General features: G+C 31.7%; 1 protein-coding gene across 1 annotated transcript; it reads left to right on the top strand.

Moving 5' to 3' along the window:
- The first annotated feature begins 5,623 nt into the window (after positions 1 to 5,623).
- On the top strand, positions 5,624 to 11,856 carry LOC120086526 (ubiquitin carboxyl-terminal hydrolase 18-like). Its single transcript, XM_039043226.1, has 11 exons — positions 5,624 to 6,273; positions 7,318 to 7,522; positions 7,636 to 7,724; positions 7,835 to 7,920; positions 8,022 to 8,184; positions 8,313 to 8,436; positions 8,705 to 8,862; positions 9,375 to 9,459; positions 9,782 to 9,994; positions 10,497 to 10,558; positions 10,643 to 11,856. Exons 1-11 carry the CDS (start codon positions 5,981 to 5,983, stop codon positions 11,382 to 11,384), a joined length of 2,220 nt encoding a protein of 739 aa, XP_038899154.1. The 5' UTR covers positions 5,624 to 5,980; the 3' UTR covers positions 11,385 to 11,856.
- The last annotated feature ends 3,653 nt before the right edge of the window (positions 11,857 to 15,509 follow it).

Raw genomic sequence — 15,509 nt, forward strand, 5'->3', positions numbered from 1 at the left:
GCATATTTTCAAAAGCTTCGAACAATTCATTATAAGAAAGAGGTTCTGGAGTTACCTCATCATTTTGTTCATCATCTTTGTCACTATGAGCCGTGAAGCAAAAATTGGCCACTTCTTCATTATCACTCCCACTTTCGCTTTCATTTCTATCATCTCAAGTAGCTTTCATTGCTTTCTTCTTGGATTTCTTGGATTATTTGAGAAAAGGACAATCGGTTCTAATATGACCCCGCTTCTTGCATTCATAGCATATTATCTCATCCTTTTTGCTCTTTTCACCTTTTGACTCTTTTTGGTTGGAGAGATGCTTATTGAATTGCTCATTTCTCTTGATGAAGTTCTTATACTTACGTGAAAGATAGGCAACATCATCTTCATCAAGGTCATTTTTATCTTGGGAGTCAACTTCTAAAGAGATGGTCTTTAAAGTTGTACTATTTTCTTTCTTTTTCTTCTCATCCTACATGTTTTTCTTGATCTTTATCTCATGCGTCAACAATGAGCCCATGAGTTCATCAATGAAGAGAGATTTGAGATCCTTTGCCTCTTGAATGGCGGTAACTTTAGGCTCCCATTGTTTAGGCAAAGACCACAATAGCTTCTTTATCTTCTCAAGATTTGAGTACTTTTTCCCAAGTCCTTCTAAAGCATTGACAATGTTAGTAAATCTAATAAATATATCGGAAATATCTTCATTTTCATCAATTTTAAACATTTCATATTGATGAACTAACATGCCAATCTTTGTTTCTCTTACTTGACTAGTTCCTTCATGAGTAATTTCTAATTTATCCCATATCTCTTTAGCGGTTTTGCAAATAGATACTCTATTATACTCAACTTCATTCAAAGCACAAAATAAGTATTTAATAGCTTTGGCATTTAAAGAGCATGCTTTCTTTTCATTTATTGACTATTCTTCCTTAGGTTTTATAGTGCTAACACCATTAACATCTTTTGTTGGAATTTTAAAACCTTATTCAACAATATCTCATAAATCATAATCAATAGAAAGCAAGAAAAATCTCATTCTATTTTTCCAATAACTATAATTAGTACCATTAAAGAAATGAGGCTTTGTAATAGATTGATTATCGGTAAAAGGGATAAAACCTAAAGTTAGCCATCAAGCTAAAAAACAATAAGTTTGATCTAAGAAATAAACTATTTCAAAAGAGCAACCCACCTGCATACCAATGTTGGATCGACATGGCAACCCCTAGATGAGGTGAATAGAGTTTAATTAATTTTATTTTAAAAAAAATTAACCTCCAATTGAGAACTACTACTTAAACAGCTTATACGATATAGAAAAATTTTAATTTATGCAACAAATAAGAATGAACAAAAAATGCAATTATTTATCCAATTTTAGCAAATAAATAATAACAAACTAAAACATACAATAAATTGCTTAAATTAATTGCAAAAATAAAAAGGAAAGAGTTAGAGAAGAAGACACCGTAATTTTTATAGTGATTCGGTCAAACTCGACCTACTCGACTCCCCAAGCGCCTCTTGGGAATTTGAATAAAATCTTTATGACTCTGATTAGAGCCCAACCATTACACCACCACTCCTTTTACGGGTTCAAGAGCAAACCCGATCCTTTCCACGGTTTACAATCAAACAGTTAAAAATGTTGAAATTTTTGAAGAACACAATAAACTCTCACGAGTGGATTTACAAGTTTAAATACTCAACAAGTTTATCCTCACAATATAATAACACACTCTCTCTCAAGAATAAGATGAAAAAAAAAATTGGGAACTTAGAGAGAACAACAATGGAACTTTTGAGTTTTGGAGGATTATGAAATGTAAAATTTGTTAGTTTAAAATTTGGAGAGGAAGATGGTTTATATAGAGATGAAAATTTTTTTAGAAATCACAATTAATTTGGACAATTGGATTTTGGGAAAGAAAAACCAATGGTGGAGATTTTAAACTAAACTAGTTAGATACAAACAAAATATAATATTAAATTCATTTTTTTAAAATTCATTTTATTTTTAAAATTAATCCAAAAAATAAAAAAAAAACATATCATGTGTAAAAAAGTAGCCGTTAGACACAAACATAAAATAATATTAAATTTATTTTCTTTTTAAATTCATTCCTTTTAAAGTCAACCCAAAAATAAAAAACATACAATGTGTAAAAAAACTAGCCGTTAAGACAGAAACATAAAATAATATTAAATTTATTTTCCTTTTAAATTTCTTTTAAATTTCAATTTTTTTTATTTTATTTTAAATCAATCCAAAAATCAAAAGTCCATCATATGCCAATATCTTAATATCTACCATTCAACCAATATGCTGCTACATGTCTACATGCAAATGGTCTGGTTATGCTATGTCATCCACCACGGTATTTTCTCTATAGACTTGTTTCGGTCATATTGTCTTCGTTTTAGCTCCGATTTGAGTGATTCAAGAGGTGTTGGAGTCGTTGTTCCGAGTTCTACGTTATGGACATATTAAAACACTAAGATTTTTAATAATTAAAAATTGAATTTGTTATCATTAAAATATTGATTAATTAATTAATTAAAATTAATTAATTTGAGATTAAAGGTAAAAAAACCAACCAGAAAATGTTATGGAAAGAAGGAAGAAATTAATTTCATGATTCCATAAATTCACTTTTTCAATGTCCAATAATTTACCCACAAGGTTGGGAAAGTATAACCTTGGAATACCAGAAACCTCCTAACTCCTAAGACTTGACAATGACTCAATTCTCATACATCACAAACCAATCACATTCAAACACGTGGACGGACTTTTATTTATTACTCTCTGTAAAAAGGGGGAAAAAATGGACTTTCGTGACTCAATGCTGAACCAATTAATGCAAAATTTTCGTTTCATTATTAGTGATAAATTGATATTAAAATCAGCGTGGATGAAAACTTAGGGACGTACATTAAAAAGATGAAAGCGATGATTTTGAGAAATCAAATAAAATTACGTTTATGTGTTTGATGTTTTTATATATTCTTTTTTAATGTTTTTTCCCCTAAAATGGTTTTACATTTTTAATATTAACTTCTTTAATTAAATATTCACTTTCAAATATTAACGTCATTATCTATTCATCAATTTTAAAATAATTATGAAGTAAAAATTTTAATTTGATTTTAATAGTGATAAAAATAATGAAACTTAATTAATTATTTTAAATTTATTAACATACATTAACATTGAAAGCAAAAAGTGAATATTTAGTGAAATTTGAGGTTAAAAATGTAAATCTTGAAATTCGAAGACTAAATTCAAACAATATTCAAATGTCAAGAATAAAATGATAATATTTTGGGACTAAATTGAGACCAAACTTAAAACTTAAATACTAAATATGTAATATTTTGAAACTTAAATACTAAATAGAAATTAGACTCCATACCTATAGACTAAATTGCAACATTTTGAAACATAGAGATTAAATTGAAATCAAACTCAAAATTTAAAGTTAAGACAATAGAAATTAACTTAAAATGATAGACACTATGAGACGAGCATCTAAAATGTATGTTAGCCTTTTTGTAATTGAAATTTCTAAGACTTATTTATTTCATATTTTAATAACAATGGTACCTTTTCCGTAGTACATTTTTTTAATCCTCTTTTTAATGGGGTGAAAATTAACCCAAATATAAATCGAGGGAGATGAACCTCAACCAAAAATAAAAATAAATGGTTGTTATCGTGGATTCCAAAAAAAGCTCGATTTAGTTCTAACCATTGTTAAGAATTTCCTTTGGAATCTCGAAATTTCGATTTTCCTCAAGTTTTTCGAAATTTAGAATTTTCGATATTTTCATCGAAAATATGAAATTTTTAGGATTTTCCCTAAAATTATTTTAAAATTATTGTTTTTCTTAGCAACTAGCTATGCTAGCTCATGAGAAAATGCAAGACTTTTTTTTTTTTTTTTTTCTTTAACTATACAATATCTTTATCTTAAAAAAACCATACATTTTCATTCAAATAATTTCCATTGAATTTTCATCATTTCATCTTAAAATTGAATTATTAATGTGAGTTATCTAATATTCATCTCATTCTCTCTCAAACTCTATCTATTTTTAGAATTTGTTCTTCTTTATTTTTCATTAGGTCTTATCATGTTTAATGTTGTGATTCTTCTATTTTTATTATGTTAAGGTTAGTTTAATGCTATGTTTTTTTAATTTTTGTATCACTTCATTATATAACAAGCAATTTACAATTATTTGGTATGCGAGTATTTCATGTCCTTTAATTTTAAAATTATTTTATAATTATTTTTATTTTTTAAATTTATGTCATTGCATCAATATTTACACGTATGTTTTACAATATACATGTCTTACTTTATATAAATGACAAGTGGTCAATTACAGGCAAATTCAACCACAATCAAAATTTCATTAACTAATTATAATAATTTCTATCAATTTTCATAAAGTTTTCCTATATTTATCATATTTCCATAAAATCAGGTTCTCAATGATTCTAACCTTGTACACACTCAATGGGAACAACACTACACAACAGATGACAAAAAAAAAAGGAACAATACCTTTTTTATCCTAAGTTTTGGCTCTAGTTTCCATTTGGTCCATATGTTTTAAGTTTTGAGTTTTGTTTCAACTTGGTAATTGGATTTCAAGATTTTACATTTTTAACCTCAAATTTTCATTAAATACTCACTTTCAACCATTGATATCGATTTCTATTAATTAATTGAAAAAAATTATGCAATAAAATTTTAACGTTAATTTTAAAAATAGTAAAGATAGTGAAACTTAATTAATTATAATTATTATAATGATTTTTAATTTATTAATATAAATTAATTCTGAAGACAGAAAGTGAATATTGGAACAAAACTCAAAACTTAACTAATTAGGGACTAAAACCTAGGGATCAAAACTTAGTTTTGTTTCATTTTAAAACATGGGAACTAAATAGAAACTAAATCCAAAATTTAGGGAAATTAATGCCACGTGAGAACTCTAAAAACCTTAAAATAAAATTAGACAAAATTGAAAACTCACATAAATTCGTTAAATGCAAAACAACTTTTTGAAAGCTACTTTTTTTAATTCTAAAATTTTGCGTTGGCTTTTTAAACCAAAAGTAGATAACAAATGGTAAATATTAAAAATAAGAGCCATACACTTTTTTCTAATTAAAATTTAGGTTAAATTATGAGTTTAATCCATAAATTTTTAAATTTGTATTATTTGGTGACATATGATCTAAACCTTTAATTTTGAAAAGATAAAATTATAAATTTAATTCTTAAAATTTAGAGGTTAATAAGATTTGTATAAATAGTCGAAACTATTTACGAGATTTTATGAAACTAAACTAAATTCTAACTATTTTTTCGACATTTAAGAACTAATGGGATACATTAAATAAATCTGAATCTTGAAATGTTAAGAAACCAAAAAAAAAATAGGGCTCTACCAATATTCAATTTTGAAAAATAATTATTAGAAACCTTAGGCGGAAAGGAGTGAGGAAAAAGTAATTGAGTGAAAAGGAAATATAGAAACTTCTACATAATAAATAATAATAAAATATTGGTGATTATTATTATTTATTTTTCCAAAAATATTGTAAAATTAACCCTAAAATCCAGTCGGAAAAGAGAGTTGTGAAGAAAATAAAAGGTTGTCCCCATCGGGAAATCGCAGTTTCATCGAATTACCGATAGAGAGAGAGAGAAGAAGTAGGACAGAAACAGCCGCCTAATTTGTACGCACTCACCGTCTCGCCTTTGAGGATTCGACGATTTCATCTTTGAAACAGCCCTAATAATTTCGTCTTCCTTCTTTCTTTTTCTCCATGATCTTAATTGTTTATTGATTTTCTCTCATTGGGTTTTACTTAATTTGAAAGCCTTCAGTTGTGTTGCTAAATTCATCCATGAAAAGCCATAGGATTGCCGACCAATTTTGGATCAACGGTGGGGCTGCTTAGATGCACGTCTCTGGAGTAACCTTGGATCTCAATTGGTTCTTGCAATTGATTTTGTCTCTCTTTTTTGTTATCTTTGGATTGCTGTATTTGGTGAAGAATACGGCCTCTAAATACTTTGAGGTCGACGCCAATTTTGAGGCTTCCAGTGGAGGAGCAACGGCGGGAAGAGGCGACGGCACCGACTGTAACTCAATGTCCGGCGGCGGCGGCGCTTCCATGGCCGATGCTGTATGTGTCGTCTGTGGTAAGTTGGGCTCGAAGAAGTGTTCGCGGTGTAAGGCCGTTCGATACTGGTAAGTGGTAATCTTTTCCAGTTTCCAAATTTAAATCATTTGCATTGCCTATTCCTGTCGAGTTAATAATTTACCTTTTATTATCTGTTTTTTTTTATTTGTCTTAATAGTAGGCAGATTACGAAACAGCAACCCTTTTTCGGCAATAATTGTTACTTGATCGACTTTTTTCCCCCTTTTTCTTAGTTTGATTTTTCTCCTCTTTATATGGTACCAAACAATACAAGTGGTCTGTTCATATTATGGATATATTTATTTATTGAACTTTTCAATATTATAATAATTTATAGTTCGGTTGCTTGTTTTCAAACCATCTGTGTAATTAAAGGGCTTGAACTGACTTTAAATGTTTGATTACATGTAGCAATTTGATCACCCATGATCATCTTTTGTAGTATTAAATTACCGCAGATAAGTTCAAGCTGGCTTCAAGAGTATGACTTCTGTGTCTGGAGTGTGAATTATGGTCTATTTTTATGGGTTTTTTTTTTTTTTTTTCACATAGTTTATTAATCGATCTGCTCTGGCGCATTGGCCACGAGATTTGAAGAAGTAATTCAGTATTTTGGATTCATCGAAATCTTTATTATAAGGTGCTCCTTTTCCCCTTTGCAGCGGGTTATGAAGCTTGTGATGGAAGTGTTCGAAAACTGAAATTATAGGGATTTTCTTTTCTTAGTTTTGTTCTGTGCTGATATCTGTTCCAGCTATTTATAGGTATTGGTTATGCTCTGAAGTTAAACAAGAGAGACTTTGTTTATGATGATTTAGTTGTCTACAAGTAACTAATAGTGTGGTGTGGCTACAAGGACGGAGTGTCTTTTATTTTAATTTGTTGACTAATAAACAATTGCATTATCTGCTTGACATTGTTGATTTTTAGTAACCAAAAGTATTGTCTTGCTTTTATACGTGAAGATTGAAGCTTTCTTAAAAAGGCATTTGTTTGTTTTATGCTTCAACTGCTTCTGTATTTGTTATTCTCATTTTCTTGTAGATTTTATATTTATTTTGATGTTTTTCTTTGAATCGTTTACTGTTTAGTTCACCAACATGTCAAGAAATTCATTGGAAAGCTGGCCACAAGACAAAGTGCAAGGATTTTCAAACACGTAGGAATACAGATGATTGTGAAACTGCAAATACCCACAGGGATTCCAAAACTTCTACTATAGGGAGCAAAAATTTTTCTGCAATTTCATTGGTACCTTCTCATAGGGCCTCTAAGCCTATCAAACAACCAAAAGATGTATGTTATCTTTGTTCTTTTCCTAGATTGATAATTTTTTCCCCTCTTTGAGCAATATTGTTATTGGTGTTACACATTCTAATAAAGTTCATCTCTGTGTCTGGATGAATTAGATTCTTTTTCCCTATGATGAATTTCTGGACCTCTTTTACTGGGATAAGCATCAGTTTCATCCTTGTGGACTCTTAAATTGTGGCAATAGGTCGGTATTGACTTATTTCTAACCATTCATGAATCACTTGGAATTAAATTCTGACGTGTCCTCTTGTAGTCATAGAAGAGGGAAAGCCTAACTCTTCCTATTTCTTGCAGTTGCTTTGCCAATGTGGTTCTACAGTGTCTGTCCTTCACAAGACCACTTTTTGCCTTCCTTTTGGAGAAAGGACACAGAAATGAATGTAAATACCCTTTGAACTTTTTCCTTTTCTATCTCCTCCTTCCATATTTGGGCCTTGGTCCTTCCTTATTTCCCCATAATTTAACATCCTCTTTTATTCAGGTGTACATGATGATTGGTGTTTCTTTTGTGAATTTCAAACACATGTTGAAAGAGCTTGTCGAAGTGCTCAACCCTTTTCGCCCAATAATATTATCCTGCGGTTGCCTAATATTGGTGGAAATCTTGGTTATGGAAGGCAGGAAGATGCCCATGAGTTTATGAGGTATCTGTCTTGCTTTTGTTTTTGTAATTTGATATCTTATCTTGCTGACCATGTTGGGAAAACATCAACTCTTCTTCCTATGACTGGTTATTTGTTCATTTATCTAATGACTTACTTCTGTTTTACAGATTTGCTATTGATAGAATGCAACTTGCGTGCCTTGATGAGTTCGGTGGAGAAAAAGCTGTTCGTCCTCATTCCCGAGAGACGACCATTATACAGCATATTTTTGGTGGCCAACTTCAGTCCCAAGTAATGCATTTAAACAGCCCTTCCCATTCTAAGATCACTTTGAACCTTTTTTTTCCCTTCCCTTTTCTTATTTGCTGCATTTTTGAAGTAGAATCAATTAATCTTTTAAATGAAGCCATGTTTAGAATTGTAATATGACAAATGTTGAGATATTGCGAGAAGTTTCATGTTATGCATTTCTTTCTTTTTAGTGTTTATATCTTAAGAATTCAATTTTTCTTGTGTTTATTGTCACTGACTGATGAGGTTTTGGATCTTGATACTTCAGGTGATATGTACGAATTGCAACAATGTCTCCAACCAGCATGAAAATATGATGGATTTGACTGTTGAAATTCATGGGGATGCTGCATCATTGGAGGAGTGCCTTGATCAATTCACGAAAATAGAGTGGCTGCATGGTGATAATATGTACAAATGTGATGGGTGTGTGACTGCTCTCTCTCACTCTCTCTCACATTTTTGCATTAAAGTGCCTGCTGCTCATTTTTTGCTAGGTTCAACTTGCCTTCCAATTCATTTAGAATGTTTTAGAATTAAAAATGCCTTCATTTGGAAGGTGGCTCTGTAACTTTGATTGTTCCCAGCTGTTATCTAGGAGGTATTTGATGACTTGTGTAGGGTGACTTACTGCTTATACCTGACAAAACTATTTCTCTGAGTGTGATGGCTGCTTTTTTTATAGGCTTTTTTCCTGGTTTCCGGTTTTCAGTATGATGTTTGTATTTTGAGTTGGATCTTAATCTAATATACGCATCTAGCTCTTGAGGGTGAAGGAAGAAAGACATCATGTTTATTTTGTAGTTATGTGATAACGAGCAATATTTTAGGTCATAGAGGAGAACCTAGACTGAATTTTGTTATCAGATCATATATTTCATCATTATTTCTTTTGTCATCCATACTCTTATGTGATATGTATACTTTGGTGTTTGTAGGTGCAATGACTATGTCAAGGCATCAAAACGTCTTACGATTAGACAGGCTCCTAATATTCTTACAATTGCCTTAAAGAGATTTCAGGTTGGATCCCTTCTTTCATGTCTGCTTTGGTGATTTATCCAATATACGTTTATATTACTACCTATTAATAGCAAAAGCACCACAAATGCAATTTATGGAACATGGTTTGCCTGCCCTGGTTTTTGTATTTTTCAACCCTTCATATACGACTTATCTTGATAAGGAAAATGTAGTGTAACAACTACACACCGTGGTTGATAGCTAATCTACAAAATAGGTGAAGAAGTTTGGAACCATCATTAATTTTAAATAAGGAATAAAGATAGTTTTGTGTTTTCTTTTTTTCCCTTCCCTTAAAGTTTCTGTTGGAAAACTTCTGCAGAGTGGAAGATTTGGGAAGCTCAACAAGAAAGTAACATTTCCTGAGACTTTAGACCTTAGTCCTTATATGAGTGAAGCCAGAGATCGTTCAGACGTGTACAGGCTTTATGCAGTAGTTGTTCACGTCGATATGCTGAATGCTTCATTTTTTGGTCACTATATCTGCTACATTAAGGACTTCTGTGGAAATTGGTACAGGATTGACGATTGTAAGGTTGGTCCCTTTCTCTCCTTTCACTCACATAGACTGACAGACACTAAATTCTTGTTTGCACTGCACAAATATTCATACATACACCTGTATCTAAAATCTGTTGTGTACACAAATGTGCAACATTTCTAGAATATATTGTCATGTGCGTATTATGATTGTTCATACTGTTATTACCAGAACTATATTTAAAATTTGATTACATTGTTGCCAGCATACTGTATGTCTGGCAAACTAGTGGTCTCAGTTCAAAATGCACATACCTTTACTTGAAAGAATTCATGGTTGATGCGTAGACTGTTGGTAAATTATCTGCTCTTGTTTAATTTTTACCAGTTGATGGCCGGCAATTCTGACCTAGATGTGTGAATTCACTAACTCTACGAGCTTTGATATGGTTATTGTTATAATGGTCTAATGCACGGGCTTTGATAGCAGTTCTTTTGTACATCTTACATCCCATTGTAATGTATTTTCACTTGCTTGGCTGCTCTCTTTCGTTCAGGTTTTTAAGGTTGATTTGGAAGAGGTGCTATCTCAGGGAGCGTACATGATTTTGTACTCCAGGTATTTTTTCCTCTTCAGGAGTTGATATAGTATTATTTTACACCCCGAACCTTCTAATCCATTTGCTTTGCTGATTCTTTGCAGGATTCTCCCGCGATCTTCAAGTCTTCAAACTATTGAATCTATGGGGAACAATCAGCTACAGAAAGAGAATGTAGGAGCGGATCTTTGCGCAAATGGACGAGTTGAAAGTGATAAACCAGGACTTGGGGATCGCATTTGTTCGTCGAGTTCTGAGTCAATCGATGGCTGTATGCATTCTGATAATTTTACTGGGCCCCCTGACATTCAACCACAACCCGTGAGATTGTATTCTGAAGATATGGATGGAGATACACTCGAGTTGTCTACATCAAGCGATGTTTCTGTTTGCACTCATAAGGCAGCATTCGGAGTAAATTCGGAAGCTGTAAGGGATGATAATGTCAGGGATGCAGATCTGCGTGATTTTGGAACTAGTTCATCTGTTCCTAAGGATTTTGGAAAGGATTGTCCTTTATTGTTGAATTACGATCCTTTGGTAACAATTCCACTAGATACAAGAACAGCAAGTTCAAATGGTCATTCTCATTCAGCTGTTCCAATGGAGGTTTCTTACTGTGGTGAGGACGTTTCGGTGAACAATCTCAGAACTGCAAGAGACGATTCAGAAGATACAGATATGATTAGTTGTGAGACGAGTTCTCTTGCACACGACGATGTCAATGTACGTGTCAATGGACACATACATGGAGCTGAAACTGTTCCTCTCTTGGACCACACCAGTACACAACTGTCTGCAAATAATCAAAATAACTATTCAATTCAACCAGACATCTGCTGCTGAAACCCACAAGATGAATTCGGGATTGCTCTGTCTTGGCTATAAGTTTGAAGATGGAAGCGGAACGAACCAAGTGGAGTTGATGAGTGATGTTTAGTTGTAAAGATTGTCTCGCCGCCACTCGCGCTTATTCATAGATCGACCAGTCATCCTTAAGAGGAGGTTTAAGCTGGTAATTCCTTTTTTTAAAAAGAAAAAAAAATCTGAGGTTTCAGTATTAGCAGAGATCTCGGTGTTGATTACAACTTGTGAAAGTCCGTAAACATATCAAAAGTATTGGTTCCCAGTGTTATTTATGGTAGGGGGATTAGGCTGTTTACAGATTTTATTTGAATAACTTGTTTTAGAGTTCAATAGAGATTAGGTTCTTAGTTTCTTCTAACAGAAATTAAAACTCATTTCTAAATGTTGACCTTTGAGTGTTCCTCATGCATTCATTATAAATTCTAAATCAGAATGAGCTTCTCTTTTTGTCCTTGTGTTAGCCTAGCTGTGTTACATTTATTTCGATCTTTGATTTGTTGAATAAAATAATTGTTGTAAATTTGAAGAGCGCAACAACGTACAACGAGAATATGGATATGGAGAAAATATAATATAATAATAATATCTAATAAAATAAATAAAACATGATATATAAATAAATAAAATAAAATAAAATAAAATAATAAAATATAAAATAAGGAATTTCCCTAAAATCTTCACTTTCTCCAATTTTCATGGATGTTGTCCAATGTCTTCGATGAACAAGCTTTGATGTTGTTCATCGCAGATAAAACTTATATCTCCATTTAATCATCAACATATATAAATATAATAAAAAATCCTGATTGTGATTTCTTTAAGAAAACACATGGACATATTGGATGATTTTGATATCATTCTTTCAACAAATATCCACTCGGGTGGCTATACACATTCATCTTGATTGTTTCGATCCATATACCGATCTCTATAACTTTATTGAATACAATTCAAAGGAATTTGATTTATATGTTTCAGGTACTTTAAATCCTGGGATTCTCATCCATAAGATGAAGATTTTCATACACAGTCAGACCAATTAAATATCTTAATGTAATTGCATTCACCACTGGAGAATATGTCTCCTCATAATCAATACCAAGTCTTTGTGAAAAACCTTGTGCAATTAGTTTTGCTTTATATCTTGTGACCATAATATTTTTATTTCTTTTCCTCACAAATACTCATTTGTATCCCACAGGTTTGACACATTCTAGTGTTCAGACTGCTCCAAAAATCTAAAGTTTTGTAAGTGAGTTTAATTCTGCATTGATTGCTTCTTTTCGCTGAAGCTAATCTTTTTTATGTCGACATTTCTCAACAAGTTTTAGTTTAGGATCCTCATTTTCAGATATAATATCAAGAGCAATATTAGAAGCAAAAATGTTGTCAATAATTACATGAGTTCGATTCCATCTTTTTACTGTCATGACATAGTTTATTGAAATCTCATTATAATCTTTAGTATTTCCTCACTAGTTACGTCAAAGATTTCTTCATAGATATTTACATCCTCAACCAAGTCTTTTTTACTATTGGTCATTTTTATTTTTCGAGGATTTTTATCTTTGGAACCCATTGGTCTACCATGCTTCTAGCGTGTTCCAGAGTCATTAGTGACAACTTGCTATTGGGATATCATTTTTCGATGGAACATTTGCAGCTAGTATATGTGACTTAGTTATTTTCTTTGCATCTATAAATGAATCTGGTTATTGATTTGCTATATTTTGCAAATGAATTGTCTTCTGAACTTCAAGTTCACATTGAACTGTACGGGGATCTAAATGAGACAATAACGATGCATTCCATGTAATTTCTTTTTCCAACTTCATAATTCCTCCCCTTAATGTTGGAAAATTTGTCTCACTAAAATAACAATAAGCAAATCGTGCAGTAAATACATCACCCATGAGGAGTTCAAGATATTTGATAGTTAATAGGTAATCATATCCAATATATATTCCTAACCTCCTTTGAGGACTCTGTTGGGTTTTATGCCATAAAACTTGTAGATAGTAAACATTATTAATTGACCGTCATCAATAAAGAATTATAGATGTTAATTCAATAAATGTTATTGTTTGTGTTGTTTGTCTATTTTTGTCTTAACAATTTTAAATCCAATAAACTAACATCCAATGCTGCCTTATGAGTCTTGAACTGTATGTGGAGACATACAAGGATCATTGTTCAAGATACAACCTGAAGGGTTTATAGTATATGAATGAGGCTGGGTATCTTATTCTGGTAACACTATGGATACGACTCACTTTGTATTTGATACAAACGCAATGATCCAACGCGTTCGTGTAGTTGACATACGAGTGAGGGTATCCTATGCAATGAGTTTACATAAGATTGGACCGCGAAATAATAACCATTAGATGTAACACCATTAACTAGTTAGGTTCCTATTTCAATAGAATGACCCAAGCAACTTAGTCTTAATCTTGAGTATATTATGAACTTCTGATCACGAGGGATTATCCTTTGATTTATATGGGTTAGGTTGACCAGTTCACCGACTCAATATGTCAACCATTTTGGGAACAAGAACGAGTGGGGAGCTGGGAATATAATAATATAAGATGGAATTCACTCATTCCTGTCTTAAGGGTAAGTAAATAGCGTTCCCTTAAGTGGTGTCTCTGGGACTTGAATAAAGCGTTCTATCTCACATTGGCTCGAGAGGGGTTTCTGTTTATTGGTTGGACCATAAACAAGTTGTTCATTAGAGGAGCACTGGTACTTAAGGAGTCAGAGGGAACCTAAGGGTAAAATGGTAATTTGACCCAGTTGGAGTTACAAACACTCATGAAGGACTAACTTGCTGTTATTGGTCTATATCCATGGACACAGAAAGATATCTATAGTGAGAATAATGCAGTTGTAGGTCTTTAATGGAGTGTGCCCATAGTTAACGAATATTGATTAACTTGGTTAATGAGTTTAGCCAATTAATCTCATATCGTTGGAGCTTCTAATCTACAGGTCACCAAGTCCTCTTGTTAGCTCACTAGAGGATATTTAGAGGGATGATTTAAATTGTTCAAATTAATTTGAGAAACCATATATTAATGTGAATAATATGTAATTGATTAGGGATATAATCTATAATTCAAATTAAAATTGGAAAGTAATATTTGAATAACATTCAATTAATTAATTCAAGAGAATTAATTAATAGAGAAGTATTGCACATATACATACGATGTTTATGATAATTAAATATATATATACATTAAATTAAATTTAATATATAAATAGTTATTTAATTAATGTGCAAATTAAATTAAGTGTTATTTAATTGTGCTAATTAATTAAATAAGTGTTATTTAATTAATTGGACTAATTAATTAAATAAATGTTAATTAATTAATTAATTGTGGAAACGGAAAATAGGAAAACGATTAGAAAAATGGCTTGGCTTTTCTCTATACAAAGACCTCCCTATGGCTCATTTGGGAGACAAAGATACTGACAATACACAACACACAAGTGTTATTGTGCAAAATTTTTCCTAAGTCATAAAGAGAATCTTCTCTACTCTCCAAAAACTTTTTCTCATCTTCCTCTCCCAATAGTTGGATACCACCTATCCCTCTATTGGAATCCTAGAGAATAACGAGGTTTACTCTCGTGGTAGTGTTCGAGATTGTTTATGAAATCGTTCGTGATCAAGATTGTTGGAGGACCTGTTCGTTGAAACTTAAAGAGGATTGTTTATGAAGCTTGAAAATTTACAAAGGTAAGGATGATTCTAATCTTTTTTCCTAAAGCATGTTATATTACATATTTATATTTTGTTTTAGTATACTAAATTTGTTTATGTAAAAATTGAATTGTGGGATGCAAGGTGTTCACAATACTTCTGCTATGGGATTCGATCCTTTCAATTGGTATCAGAGCCAATTTCTTGTAACCATGTTCTTCGTATTTTTCGAAACAAAATTAGTTTAGAGGTGGGTTTAATATTCTGCAGTTAGAATATTTGAGTGTTTTCAATTTTGGCACGTAGATTACTTCTAATTTGATTAAATTGTAAGGGTCGTTATATTTTTCTGGAAAATTTAATTCTTGCTTCGAGTCTGTAAGTCCGTG

The sequence above is a fragment of the Benincasa hispida genome, chromosome 9 (assembly GCF_009727055.1).
Source record: "Benincasa hispida cultivar B227 chromosome 9, ASM972705v1, whole genome shotgun sequence".
NCBI classification, from domain to species: domain Eukaryota; kingdom Viridiplantae; phylum Streptophyta; class Magnoliopsida; order Cucurbitales; family Cucurbitaceae; genus Benincasa; species Benincasa hispida.